Raw genomic sequence first — 15,000 nt, 5'->3', positions numbered from 1 at the left:
GCACCGCAGTGCACCAAGGCTCTTTTGAGATGAAATGTTTTAATGGTAAATGTTTATTGCAGAGGGGACTTTACTGCAGTGAAGGGAGGTAGCCTGACTAAGAATCGTTTCTGGACATATTGATGCACATAAACTGTGCATACTACTGTGTTGTAGTGTAGGCTACGTTCCCCCTTTTTTCTCTTCTCTTCTGGTGCACAGATAACAAGAAGAGAGCGGTGCAACCCCCCCCCCCCTTCACCAGATAGTTTTGTCATGTGATGAAAGACAGGCAGTTTCACCCATCCCCTGCAGACAGTAATGCACAGAGAATACTGACAGACAGGCTCAACAAATGACAGACAGACAGACAGACAGACAGACAGACAGACAGACAGACAGACAAAAAACCCCAGCTGAAACCAGATTCTGTAGGTGGATAGTCATGCAGTGATCACATAAATGACCATAAAAGCAAAACGGATTCCTTTAAAAAAGACATAACCAGACAGTCTGGCAAACAGACAGACACTAAAGCCTGATTTATGCTTGGTCGTACGACACTGTCACTCCCCCCCCCAAAAAAAAAACTTAACACGATGTATTGTGGGTTTTGTTTGTGTGTGTCTGTTGAAAATCAGTTATTTTCAGCAAGTTGCACCGTTGTACGACAAAGTCTAAATCAGACTTAAGCAGGAGAGGCTGCTAGACGGTGGCTAGACAGATTTGCATACAGACAGGTAATCCCTTTCCTCAAGACTGTTGCTGACCAGCAGTCACAATCTGTGTCCTCTACAGTTCACCATCCCTTTACAGAACATATCTATGATTTGCCATAATATTTGCATATAAATAGCCGATACACTGGAGAATTATGACTTATGCCTGTTAAAAGCTTGTTGTTTTTCCTTCTATTCCCCCTTCATAAGATGCGCCCTCGAAACCTCCACAGGTGTCCCGTAAGGGCTGCAGGCTAGGTCAGTAGCTCAGCCTCCATCTGTGTGTGCTGTGTTTTCTTCTCGTCTCCACCCCATCATGCGCCCATGTTGACTCCCCTTCGCCAGGGAGGGGGTAGGCGGGGAGAGGAGGGAGGGAGGGAGGGAGGGAGGAGGGATGGATTGGGGCTGGGGGCTTCCAACACCTGTCTGACAGCCGATGAACCTCTCCCTGCTGATTTCTTCCTTTGGTTTCATTTCGTCTCCTACTTTGTGGCTTTTTCGAAAAAAAAAGAAAAAGAAATCGTACCTGTTTCTCTTGTAGCTGATGCTCTGTCTCCGTCGTCGTTTGTCGCTCTCTCCTCTTTTCCCTTTTTGTATTTGTCTCTGCCTCTTCTTTTGTTTTTGTTTCATTGCCCCATTTTTGTTTGGTAATCAGTGTTGGGTCGTCAGTTTTTTATTCTCTCTTTGTTCTGTTCCTCCGGTGTTTCAGGGCTGTCTTATACCTCTAAGATGAGTGTCTGTCGATACCGGCGACTGACAAAAATACATAAGATTCTGAAACAAAAAAAGTTGGTATTTTTGTTGGCTGACGCTGTCGACAAACTCTCACTTCACTAGTATAAAACAGCTTTTAGTGTGGTTTATCGTGTCTGTAATCCATTTTAATTGCTACCCTGTGTGTGGTCGAACTCCCTATGTTGGTGTACATCGATATGGTGTGTTTTTTCCGTCTGTCAAACCTGTCGGCTGTTATCAGTAGAGGTGTTCATTCGCCATTTCATCATACTTCCATCATTGTCAACATATCTAAATGTGTACTGTATGTTTCTCTGCATTGGTATATAAAGTAAAAGTTGTACACATTGTAATGGCTCATGTCTGTTGTCACACTGTACAACACAGGAAGATGACACATTGACACCAAGGGTAGGCATTTTCAATCTCAAAGACAGGTGGTATGGACTAGCATTGTAGGCCTACTTTGCATAGTTTAGAGTTTGTTTATGCACACATGTATAGTGACCATGCACAACCCACGCACGCACGCACGCACATACACAATCACCCCCCATGCCAAGCGATTGGAACTGATGGGCTGTCAGCAATCGCTCAGCCCATATTGAGGCCTTTATTTATAGAAGTGCAGTTATCACATGTGATTTACTGAGGTGGGCACTCCCCACGCCCACACACATATACACACACACTCGCCCTTCACACATGCACAAACATGCACACACTTCCAAGAACACACAAACACGTCGGTTCTCCCTGTCTTGCCTGTGATGAATGTCGGAAGGTCTGTCTCGTGAATTGATGGTCCCTCCCCTGAGGGTAGGTGAGTTGTGGATTGATGATCTGGATGATGTACAGTTGAGCAGACATGAACCCATTCTGATGGGAGGTCACTCCTCAGGCTAAAGCCCGATTCATACTTCGTCGCATGAAAATAGCCGACGTACAAGCTCACGCGTCGCAGACGCGACGTGTTGACAGCTAGTAGGGTCTGCTGTTTTTGGCGTGCGACGTCGTTGTGCGATGGAGCACAAATGAGGCATAAGCCTGGCATGGGACACCTTGCTCTGCGCTCTATTCTACCCAATTTGATCTGTCAGAGACTGATCATCTAAGATAAAGCCTTAAAGGAAAAAAATGCCTATTTTCAACCTACATCCCCTTGTTATGATGTGAGGAGATGAAACATAGTTTGGCAAAAATATGACTTCAAAAGTGACGTTTCGCGCCATCGGGTGTGCATTCCATTCGATGATGAACTATTCATCTCCTAACATCGGAACAATGGGATTTAGCTTGAAAATCTGTAGTTTTCCTTTACAAAGTCATGACTAAAGCATGAAGGCCTATACATTTTTGAGCATTCTTTTTACTCGGTTTGAGTTTTCATGTCTTGAGATTTGTATTAGTGGTTGCACGTGAGGAACTGAATATACTGGAACTGACTGGCATGAATCACCTCCAACCTTTGCTCCGAATTTGGAGGTCATTCAGGCCTGTTATCACATCCTTGCAAAGCAAGCCAACTTGAAAATTAAACTAAAGGTGAGGAAGTTTAAGACAAAGACAAGGCAGAGGGATACAAAAGTACTAATAGCCTATATATTTCCCCCCCCCAATAGCTAACATGCAATTTTCAAAACTGAAGTCACATTGTCAAAACTCGTCACACAATCAGTGAAACAGAAGTCTATGTGGATCAAACTGTGAATCATTTTCCATTGCTTTCAAACAAAATGCATTCAATGACCACATTTTCCAAGATCCAGAACTCCTTTCTCATTCATACCCTATCACCTGTAAAACATTGGCAGCACATTTTTCAAATGCTAACACATTGTTTTCAAGACTGTTAAAAACAGTCAAAACAGAATGTTGGCAAATATTGTGCATTTCTGCAGTAACCATATTGAAATGCAGAACATTTACAATACAATAAAATAATAATCACACAGCTGTGTGCAATTTCAGCTGAAAGCCTACCCAGGTGTCCTATGTAGTCCCGTTACCATACAGACAAAGGGGGACAGCTTCGGATTGATTTTGTATGGAAACATGGATCAAGGAAGACAGGTTGGTGGGGAAAGAAGAGTGGCAGGAGAATGTATGGTAGACAGAGGAGAGGAATCAGTGATTTTGATAAGGGCCACAATTATTGACCATGTTGTAAACCATGGTCTCTCTTTGAGAGTTTTTTTGTATTTTTTTTTTAATTGCATCTTGAAATTATTAGTGCAGCCCAGGAAATTCAGGGGGGAAAAAACAATATATTGAAGCAAATTGCATTTCTGATTCATTCTTTTTACATACTTCATATAATTGAATGGAATACTGAAGTATGTGAAGAATCAATCAACCTTCAAAGATAAATGATGTTCATCATTTATGTAATGCTCCCTGTTGTTAGTGTTTTATTGTTTAGTGAGTGAGCCACTGTTGCCACTGTTACTATTATGAGACGTGCATGAAGTGTTTTGGTAATTTTAGGGAGTTTTGGAGTTGAGACTAACTGTTGGGCCAAGATGCATGTACTGTATGTGAATGCAGACTGTGTACAATTATATCCTGTCTTAGATTTCAGAGTTGCTTTCTGAAGAGAAAGGTTTAAAACACACAGATTGTAACCAGACGTGGATTCATCAGGATCTCAGACTTCATGTGGCTCGTCCTCCATGACGTCAGTCACCTATATGATATATGATGTATGACTACATATTTGGACAAAGCTTCAGCCTGATCCGACCATCATAATTATAATGAAAAAGAAAATGTGTGGAGGTACTTCCCTGGCCTACTGGCAGTGTGCGTAAGACATTTCGCACTGATCAGTCCAGCAGTTTGAGAGATTATCTCCAGACAACCAAACAAACACACTCTGTTCCACACAGCCCGCCTCCTACAGAGCCATGCCGTAAAAAACAACAGCTGTAGTCTCCAACTGTGTACTTTTATCGCTCCCCAGTGAACGGTAGCAAAGTTGTTACGGCACTAAGCAGTTTCACCTTCACACTTTCTATCTCTTCAGCATGAGCTCTTCAACGTGACGTGATGACGCTCATTATCGTGGTTTGCACTGACAGCACTGCAGTGGTTTCTTTCTTTTAAGATCACGTCCAAGCAGCACACTTCTTGATCTAATCTAATCTCACTCTGGTCACTATCCTGTCACATAATAGAGAATCCTGCTTTATCTTGAGAAAGATCATTGCAAGTGGCAAACTGTTGGTTGTTTTTCACCAATTGCCTCAGTGCCACAGATAAATAGTCAATGTAATGTCAATTTCTCCCCTTCCCTTACCTATGGCTATAAGGTTTTCATTGCCCCCCCGGCTAATCTGGTTGTCTCCGCCTGCTGCCCTAACTGCTTCAAGCTAAAACCCAGCGGCATCTTGGCCAGCTGCCAGATGTCAATAGCTCAATGTTGCTCAAAAACTTTGGGACAGCTCTCTCTAAGTCAAAGCATTGCATAAATAACAGTTGGAGATAATATCTTGTGTATAACATAGCCTCAGGTTTATCGTACATAAATAAATAAATGTAATACTAGGCAGGAAAGTTTTGAGTGAGGGCGAACTAAAGATATCAATAAATATCACCGACTGTAGGGCTGGGCAATTAACCAAAAATATATTGCAACTGATAATTAGAACTAATCGACTAATCGAGAAGAAATGTTTTTGGACATTTCTTATGTATCAACGAATAGACACAAACAATTCTAATAGATTATTTATAATCGACTACATCCATAAGTCTAATTAACTACGTAATTAACAACGCTTCGCGATGCGACGCATTGTGAGCTTATAGATCTGCTATACATTATTTACATAATCTTTCATTAATCGTAATCGAGGCAAAAGTTTGAAATAATCGTGATATTATTGATTTAAACTTAGAGTTATATTGGTTTGGTGTTATAACGGTCATAATGGTAACAGTTAGCTCATGGCGATACATTGCCATGTCCCTATAAACATTAGTAGCATGCAAAAACATGATTCTATTTGTTAAAAGGATTTGATAATCAATGATAAACATTTGCCCTTTATTTGCTTTGTGTGAGGAGAGTGATAAAAGAAGAGAGTAGGTGATAACCACAGTTGCTGCAGTGATAAAATGATATTTTTCTATTTTTCCATTCGTCGTAGCCCTTGGTAACCAATCTCGGCAACGACGAAGGCTGATAATCTATACCAGTGGTTCTCAAACCTTTTAATTTCAAGGACCCCCATAACTCGGAGGGTTGCAATGCAACTGCAGTGCATTGGTAATAATACATGACATTTAGCTCAAAGTGCTTTACACCAAAACAGGACACGTTCAAGGAAGAGATGAATAAGGAAATGCTAAATTATGATGTTTTTCAGAAGTAGATACAGTTAGGCATTTTGGCACAAGCATAACAGTATTCTCATTGATTTGCTGTCATGTCACAAAGGCTAACCCGTCCTCTAATCTGACAGTGGGCTGACCGTTTTTTGGGGAAATGTGGTCAACAAACACTCAGATAAACACCCACAGTGCCACATCTATATACAGTAGTCATATTTTGTGTCACGATCACAAGGATTGTGTATCTGACATATTCTTGGTGGGGTTGGGGCTGCGGCTTGGCCGATGGTGCGTGCGTGTGTGTGTGTGTGTGTGTGTCTGTGTATGTGTATGTGTGTTTGTGTGCGCGTGTGTGCGTGTGGTACTTCAGAGCCGCAGCTGAAAGGCATCGTGACACGACTGTTCAGCGAGCAGGGTTTCTACCTGCAGATGCAGCCCGATGGAACCATCGACGGTTGCAAGGACGAGAACAGCGACAACAGTGAGTACGGGTCTATGGAAAACACAATTCCCAGCATGCAGCATTAAACATTTAATGAGTCATCTGGTTATGTAATACATTGCCATGCTATTTTACCATTTATAACGCTTATATAACTCATGAGGGTTGGGGGAGTCCAATGCACTTAAATAATTTGAATACATCTTTGTTCTTGGGCATTCCGGCAGCTGGATATAGCACATCAACCGTATAATTCCAACATCCTGCATGGATTTCAACAGGAGTCGTGTGCTCCCATGTCTTCTCCCCTCTCTGTCCACTGCTTCCCGTTTCTCTATTGTCCTGTCTAAAAAGAAGATAAACAAATGTTTATTCTATTGTATAATAAATTAGAGGTATTGTATTGCATTGTACTGTACTGTAGAAGTGGTCCTCTCTGATGCTCATTATAAGATTGCACCATTTCCATCTACTCACTTTGCATCATAGGTGGGGATTCCAAGCCATTAAAAACAATCTACAGCCTTTCTCTTCCTGGAAAGTTAGAATGCTAAAATAGAAGCCATTGTTCTTGCATCAGTTAAAATTGTTTTTTTTTTAAAGTCAGAAATTACCAATGATGTCTTTGGGAGGCACATTTCCAAACCATCCACGGTCTACTTCTGAAACACAGAGCATGTAGACAGAAATGGCACCATTCCATAGTGAGCAATAGTGAGGACCCATATGGAGATGATGTTGAAAAGGGCAAAATGTTCCTCTAAGTGACGCTGAATGCCCTCTTCCTCTCAGCATCAAAATAAGCAAGTTCGAGATGTCAGTGTGGTAATAAAGGTGTCAAAATCATGTTATAAATGATTCCCTAACTCTTATTGCTTCGCCTCATTGGTGACAGTAACCTTGACAGTGAAACAAAATTAGGACCTGGAGGCAGATATTCATATTCTATTGAAATAACTGTGCCAATGTTCCTCCTGTACCTTACACGGTATACCATGTCTTGTGTGTACAGGCCGTTGTTTTGATCGATTCTGGCTCTAAAGCCCATGTGATCATCACGGTGGTATTTCCCTGCCGGAAACTCATTGCCTGAAACAACCGCATTCCTATAGCATCACTCTGCTAGAGTCATAATATTTCACCGCTATCAATAGCCGGGCAATGGATTAATAGCCTCCAGGGTACCCCACCCCCCCACGCCACAAGCTATAGAGAACAGCTAAAGAGAAAAAGCTGCACCTCCCTCTCCAAAGAGGGGGTCTCATAATTAAAGTTGCAATCCATAACCTTTTTTAAATAAAATGTTATTTTAGCTTATCTGTATTGTATAGTGCAGTATGTTAATTTAATATAACTAACACATCTGTGGTGGTTGTAGTTGGTCTCCCTTGCACCCTGTCCGTCTGTCCGTCCGTCCGTCCGTCCGTCCGTCCGTCCGTCCGTCCGTCCGTCCGTCCGTCCGTCCGTGTGTCCTTCTGTCTGTGAGCAGCTAATCTCCGGCACCGTTGGACCGATCGCTGCTAAACTGTGCACACACACTCCCTGGATGCCAAAGCCAAACCTCTGCCCTGAATCTTTCAGATTGGCCTGTTATAGCGCCACCAGGAGGACGATTTTTGCAAAACAATTCTTTGATATTACAGGTTTTGTCCAAACATCACGCAACACAGTTTCTCTATAGTCATGTGATCAACACGGATCTGTCCGATTTTCCATATTTCATCCTGATTGGCTAAGATTGGCTTCAAAAGTTTGCAGGATTGGTTCGTTTTGAACAAAATGCCACAAATCATGAACGCAGCATGAGATTTCCGTGAACTTTTGCACGCTCATTCTGACTAGGCCGAGGAAGAAATAACACTTGAATTCAAAATCAGCCTCATGGTGGCGCTATAATAGGCCGATTCATGTTTTTACCTATAACTGCACCGATCTGCGTGAAACTTTGCACGCACAGTCCCTAGAGGCCAAGGAAAAACCTTTGCCCTGCATTTTTCACATCTGCCATTTAGAGCGCCACCAGGAGGCTGACTTTGTAAAACACATTTTCTTTATATTACTCCATCAGATTCTGTCCAAAAATCACGCAAATCAGTAGACAGTATCTCTATAATCATGTGATCACGGCGGATGTGTCCGATATTTCATATTCCATCCTAATTGGCTAACATTGGCTTCCAAAGTTTGCAGGATAGGTCCGTTTAGAACAAAATACCTCAAATCATGCGCGCAGCGTGCGATTTCGCACACACATTCCCACTAGGCCGAGGAAGAAATGCCACCCTTTTCACATTGGCCTGTTATAGCGCCACCAGCAGCTCTAATTTAGCAAAACACATTTCTGGAAATAAATGCCTCAAATCATGAATGCTGTGTCCGATTGCCGTGAAAGGCCTAAGAAGAAATGGCACCCTTTTCACATTGGCCTATTATAGCGCACCCAGGAAGCCACAATAACCTACCTGACCTGGTGGAGATCTGTGCTCCGAGGAGCACTTTTTCTAGTTCTTCTTCTTTTTCGTATTTGTCTTCTTCTTCTTATTATTAATATTATTGCACACTTTTATTATTTTGGTAAGTTTTGAGGGGATCCACTGCAATGACCTGAGAGGTACTGCTAATGAGTGTTTTGTTCCATCCGGGGTTCCCTTGCTTTGGGGTAATCCTCTTGTTAAGCAGTCCTGCTAGTCTAGTGAGGGAAGGAGTGCAGTGAATAATTCAGCAAAAATAAACTAAAAATACTTCCTTCTCCATTTGGTCCTGATGAATAATTCCCTGCGTGAGATGCCTCAACTTCAGAGCTATAGAGATTTCTCAGAAGAAAGACAGAGAAAGTGCGCAGAGATGCAGAGAGAGGAAAGAGAAAACAGTGAGCCAAAAATTAAAGACTTTAAAGGAGGGAACACGAATCGACTCTGGCGCTGTAGATGTCGCTCTTACGCGACAGGGAAAACAGGAGGGAGGGAAAAGTGATGAAGCAAGAGACAGAGAGAGTTGATGGACATGGAAGGAGAAAGCTTGGTATTCAGGGCTAGCAGCACTCACCTATCGATCGCCGTGATGGATTATTAGAATAATAGATTACTCCCATCCTTGAACCATGCGGCCCTTTGACCCAAGCGGTGACAGCTGGAATAATTCATTTGCAGGAGGTGGTTCAGTGGAACCATTGGGACCAAGAGGTTGAACACTGGCTGCATGGTACTGCAGGTGTGATCCTTCTAGTGCTAAAACCAGACCAACTTCTCAATTACATTTTGTATATCTCTCTCTGACACAAATAGTTTCTCTCTGAATGCCTCTGTGGTGTTGATAAACATTAACTCCAGAGTGAGATGCTGGTTGTAATTGATTATTATTGAATATTAAATTAGCTGACATTAATAAGATCTATCTATCTATTTGATATAATACAGACTGAGAATGTACATTAGTTTGATTCAGTAAGATACACATTGAAAATAAGTGATGGAGGAGACTGTGTTAGAATGGTATAGAATCACGGTGGCTTTCATACCACTTACAGGTATATGGCCGGTTTTATTGGCAAGCGTGATTGACTGGCGGGATTGCACTTAATTAAAGGTGGCATGAAATACCATTAAATTAATTAACATCCATGTTCAGTTTTGAGTCAGCAGTCATTAATTTAAAAGTCATCAGTTGGTCGCCTGCAGAAATTACCTTCACAAATTGAATCTCATGAAAGATATCTCTGATTATGAGGCACCATATCCAGCACTGGCTTTTCATGCCTCATGTGGGGCTGATGTCCCTGTGTAATGGAACAGATTAACAAAGGTTCACTTGGCTGCAATTTTCCATTAGCTAAAAGCCAAATCAGTGATATCAACAACCTTCTCATGTAAAATCTGAGGCATGAGGTATAGGGAGAGTTTAACAAAATGTCAAATAATGTGCACGTACACACACACTCCCATACAGTATGTGCACATAACGCACGCGCACACGCACGCACGCACGCACGCACGCACGCACGCACGCACGCACGCACGCACGCACGCACGCACGCACGCACGCACGCACGCACACACACACACACACACACACACACACACACACACACATACACATACACATACACATACACATACACATACACATTTCTCAAAACCTTTCCGGCTGGGTTTTCCTGTCAGCTGTGGCTGTGTTGCTCGCATCAAATAGACTTTAGCAGCTGGATTCACCTTTAGCCTATTACTGCTCCTTTGGAAACCTTTTTCAGAAATTCTGCTTCTCTGGTGGCTTAGAGTCACGCTTTTATGGCCCTTTTGATGAATGAAAGATCCCTGGAAATCTTTTAACTCTCCTTGGTCCTTCCTTCCGTGATGTGTGAGCGTAGGGTAGACTGTTTTTATTTTCTCAGGAACAGATTAGGGCTGTCACGATTATGACATTTTACATGATGATTAATTGTTACACAAATAATTGTGATTAGCGATTTAATTGTGTTTTTTTGCCATTGAACACTGGAACATATAAATACAAATTACATTTCTGTTTGCCTTTTAGGCTTTGAAGTTGCACAGGACAGATATTATCTCAATTAATTATCTCAAATAATTGCGATAAGGCTATTATTATGTAATAATTGTGACAGGCCTAGAAGAGATAGGGTTAGGGTTCTGTATAAAAGGAATCACTTTTAGAATAGTCATCACGTCGACCACCACAGATATGATGACTGGCTGCTGGACTCATCATATTTTGATTTTAGATACTATACATGTGTAGGGGCCTCTGACAATAGGAGACAAATTAATATATATCTGTGCACCTTTCTTTATGTTTATAAGACTAATTACATCAAATCCTTTCTAGGATCCTGATCAAATTGTACTCATGTGCCCAGTATAGAAAATGCAGCAGGTGTTTCTTTTTAAATTGAAAGATGTAGCTGCTGTGATGTGTCATGTTCTCAGCGTCACATCACAGAACCATGAATGTGGACTGAGGAGCCTCGAAGATACCTGACTGGACATGGAATTGATGGAGGCAGTCACCTGGAAAGAGGTTTAGGACAAACAGGGAGACGAACAGAGAGAGAAAGAGAGAGCAAACATACAAATGAACAGAAAGAGAACGAGAGACTGAGAAGAACAGAAGCAATGGAAAAATGAAAGAAATAGATTGGGAGAGGGGAACAAGACACAAGGCACCGGTGCATCATTCCGTTCTGATCGCAAACTCCCAGTAACTGCAGAAGTTACTGTATATGTAACTATCAATGTATACATTTTAATTGCTGTTTTCGGCACGTGACGCAATCGCACGATGGAGCGTAAATTAAGCAGGAACCAGTAGAGTCCTTCGTGTCGCCCACACCAGTGGCCGGCTGGCAGGCCAGAATCATGCCATCAGCGGGCCAAAGTAGCAGGCAGCACGTCGATCTTTATTGAGTGGAATTGAATCTTGCTGGGCTGACAGAACCACATTGGCACGTCTCCACTTAATCCCCCGCCAGCCTTATCTGATTTCCCATTGCCACTTAACAATCATCCCAACGACACAGGCAGCCCTGGCTCAGACACTGCACCTATGTCCCCTCTGGCGGAAGGCCGGGCTGATTGAAATCCACCCACCCAGAGAGCAGGTGGGGTTTAATGCAGTGAGAAGTTGCTGTTGAAGCCTTGGGGATCCAACTGTTGGCTGATGCTCTGCCATAACATTAACACTCTGCAGCAGGGGTCTTCAAAAGGGGGTCCGGGACCCCTAGGGGGTCCTCAGAGTTACTACAGGATGAACATTAGCCAAAACTAGCCGATTTACAAGCTCAGTGGTAAAACGGTCTGAAAATACATGAGGAAAAAAAACGTGAATCCAACTCAACGCTACACAAGTCTATGAAAAAGTTTAATCTGCAGCACAATTAATATTATACAATAAGTAGTGGTGGTCCCTGCTTCATCTCTCTCTCTGCTAAGGGGTCCTTGGCCTGAAAAAACGTTGAAGATCCCTGCTCTACAGTACGTTCCGTCCTCCACTGCCTCTATTGAGTCTGATTCATACTTCAACGTACAGCAGTGTCCCGTGCCGAAAGTAATGGATCTATAAGCTCACAATGTTGTGGTCTGCAAAAGAACCGAACAAAAGCTAAGACAGAGGCCAGTGCATGAGGTTGAACTGAGAAATCATTTGTCTTTTTTCTCTCTGTAATCTCTTGTTTCTGTTTCTTTGTTTTGTCTCTATCTATCTGTGTGTAGCTCTGTTTAATCTTATTCCCGTGGGTCTGAGAGTGGTGGCCATCCAAGGAGTGAGGAGCAAGGAGTATATCGGAATGAACGGAGAGGGCAATCTCTACTGCTCAGTAAGATATACATACTTTCTTCAAGCGGCTATGCGTGTGTCATGTTGTACTATATTTGTGAGGGCCACTGCGATGGTAACACCAGACAAAGTAAAGCATAATTTTGATGTCTGAAAAACATTGTTTTGGAGTCAGGGTTACAGTCGTGAAAATATTTGACATTTCCGATGAAAATGTTGTTCCGATGTCCCCACAAAGATAGTAAGACAAGTGTGAGTGTCATCATAACTGTTTGCACGACTAGGTGTACCTTTTCCAGTAATACTTTCCAGCTGTGTGTGTGTGTGTGTGTGTGTGTGTGTGTGTGTGTGTGTGTGTGTGTGTGTGTGTGTGTGTGTGTGGGGTTAGTTAATTTTAACACTCTCATTAACACATTTCTCCGTTCTTGTTGTTTCTTTTAATATCCCACTTCAAAGAGTTGACATGGCTCCTCGAAAGCCTTTAATCCCTGCTCCATTTAAGAGCTCTTCAGATGTTCTTTTCGGTTGTTTTGTGCATTAGTTATTATTCCTGGGTTTCTAGAGCAGTGCAGAGGCTTCTTTGTATCGCATTTAAAACAGTGTAATGCTCACAGACCTTTAAAAGATTGCTTCTTTTTTTATCCTAATAAGCGTTAGGGATCCATTATGTTGTGCTGTAGCTATAAAACCTGGTAGAAAACCACCGGATTTCATTGTTCTATTACTATTATAGTATAGGAGCCATATTGTCATAAAAGGACATCTTGGACAAGGGAGGAAGGTTTATGTTGCTTTTTGTGAAACAGACAGAAGGATTCATGGATATCGTAGAGATCACACATTCAATGAAGAGTGTTAACTTAACGCTGAAAGTGTAAAAATGCACTCCAGATTTAGCTGTGTAACTGTTACCATAGATAATTAAGACATATGCCTCTGGTAAAGATGGAGCACGAATGTGGTGCAGAGAATGGGAGAGGGATACACACACAGAGAGAGAGGGATACACACACAGAGAGAGAGAGAGAGAGAGAGAGAGAGAGAGAGAGAGAGAGAGAGAGAGAGAGAGAGAGAGAGAGAGACAGAGAGAGAGAGAGGAAGATCTCCCTGGCTGACTGGTTATGTAACTTCAAACTCAGAATTCCTAATCCAGTTATCAACAGCAATTACAGTGGAAACAAAGGGATGGGGCAATGACATTTCACAGAGTGCTGTCTGATCACCAGTCAGCCATGTTGACTGACTCACTGGACCTGGAGGTCTCAGTCTCTGAAAGAATCTAAAAATGACAGACCCATAAGGGTCCATTAGGTTCATGGTCTTGCATAGCCAGATGATCAGATATATCTGCTTATCTCCACCTATCTCCACCTACCATTTCAATTCTGCATCCATCCTACATTCATTGTATGGGTTTGGATGGCCGGCGAAAGCAACCGGCGGTGACAAAGCTATGCCCACTATATGTATTTTTTAGTGTACGCCTTTATCACACCGACTGAATGCCTCTGGCCAGATTAGAACCGCCCTCCATCCGTCGCATTGGTTCTGCAGTGCAGGGTTTTTTTTTATGTTGAAATCTTTACCACCCACCTCTAGCCTGCACAGAATTAGAACATCACCAGACTTCAATCATTTAGCTCGAAGGAGGATTTAATGTGTATTTCTGAAAGCAAAAAAACTAAACAAAAAAAGATTTAAAGCCAAACCGAGTAAACTTCAAAGCTACAACAGCTCTGTGAGCAGACTGAGCACTCAAATGAGTTCAGGAAAGTCCGTACAATCACTCTGCAGACTGTTATTACAACTCAGTCAGGTACTGTAGACGCAGCCATTCAGCACCACAGACACAAAGGCAAAACACTTCCCACTTCACAAACTAGGCAACACAGTGTGGCATCGCCGCTTAACATATTGTTGCTGTTGGGCGACAATATGTCGTTACGTCCAAAACCGTTACATTTCAGGAAATGGAAAAAAAAGAAACTTTAGATCCAATTAAGTTCTGAGAGGCAGGACTTCTGGAGGTGCACACGTTCTGAGACCAGCCATCAGAAGTTTGGAATGATGTCAATTTGTAGATTTATCACCTCCCTTTCCGAAGAAACGTTTGGACGTTGGAAGGAGCATGTATTGGCCTTAAAGGTTTAATGACATTCACTTTTACACAACATTCAAAGTCTTTGTCCTGGTCCTTCAAAAGTGTACAAAAGGTTTTAAGTGAAAATTCCATTCCAGTGATCCATGGCAGGTGTTTTTCTCTCACATTTCTAAAGCCTTTTCAACTGCAATGAAAAAAGAAATCTTTGCCTGCGGGTGTCGCTGGTGAGGGATTTTGCCTGTCAATCATCGCCTCTGCTCCGCCCCCCCCAAAGGAAAGGATAGGGGAGGGGAGGGGCGAGGAGGAGAGTGGGCGGGATTAATCGACTGTGACCTCACTGTCGAAGGGCCAAGCTCAGATTACTTTTCAGCCTAATTATTCAGAAAACCCCAGACCACAGA

The 15,000-nt window shown here is 42.4% G+C and overlaps 1 protein-coding gene across 1 annotated transcript in view; it reads left to right on the top strand.

The window, feature by feature from the left end:
• fgf12a (fibroblast growth factor 12a) overlaps positions 1-15,000 on the top strand; it is a 33,109-nt gene that overhangs the window by 1,755 nt on the left and 16,354 nt on the right. Inside the window, exons 2-4 of the mRNA XM_080440912.1 lie at positions 909-956; positions 6,139-6,249; positions 12,435-12,538. Coding sequence (XP_080297038.1) covers positions 909-956; positions 6,139-6,249; positions 12,435-12,538 — 263 coding nt within the window. The remainder of the gene's footprint in view (positions 1-908; positions 957-6,138; positions 6,250-12,434; positions 12,539-15,000) is intronic.

The sequence above is a fragment of the Gymnoscopelus braueri genome (genome assembly GCF_963280865.1).
Source record: "Gymnoscopelus braueri genome assembly, chromosome: 10".
Classification (NCBI taxonomy): Eukaryota; Metazoa; Chordata; class Actinopteri; order Myctophiformes; family Myctophidae; genus Gymnoscopelus; species Gymnoscopelus braueri.
Note: the sequence above shows the minus strand (reverse complement) of the source record. Positions and strands in the feature narration are given on the sequence as shown.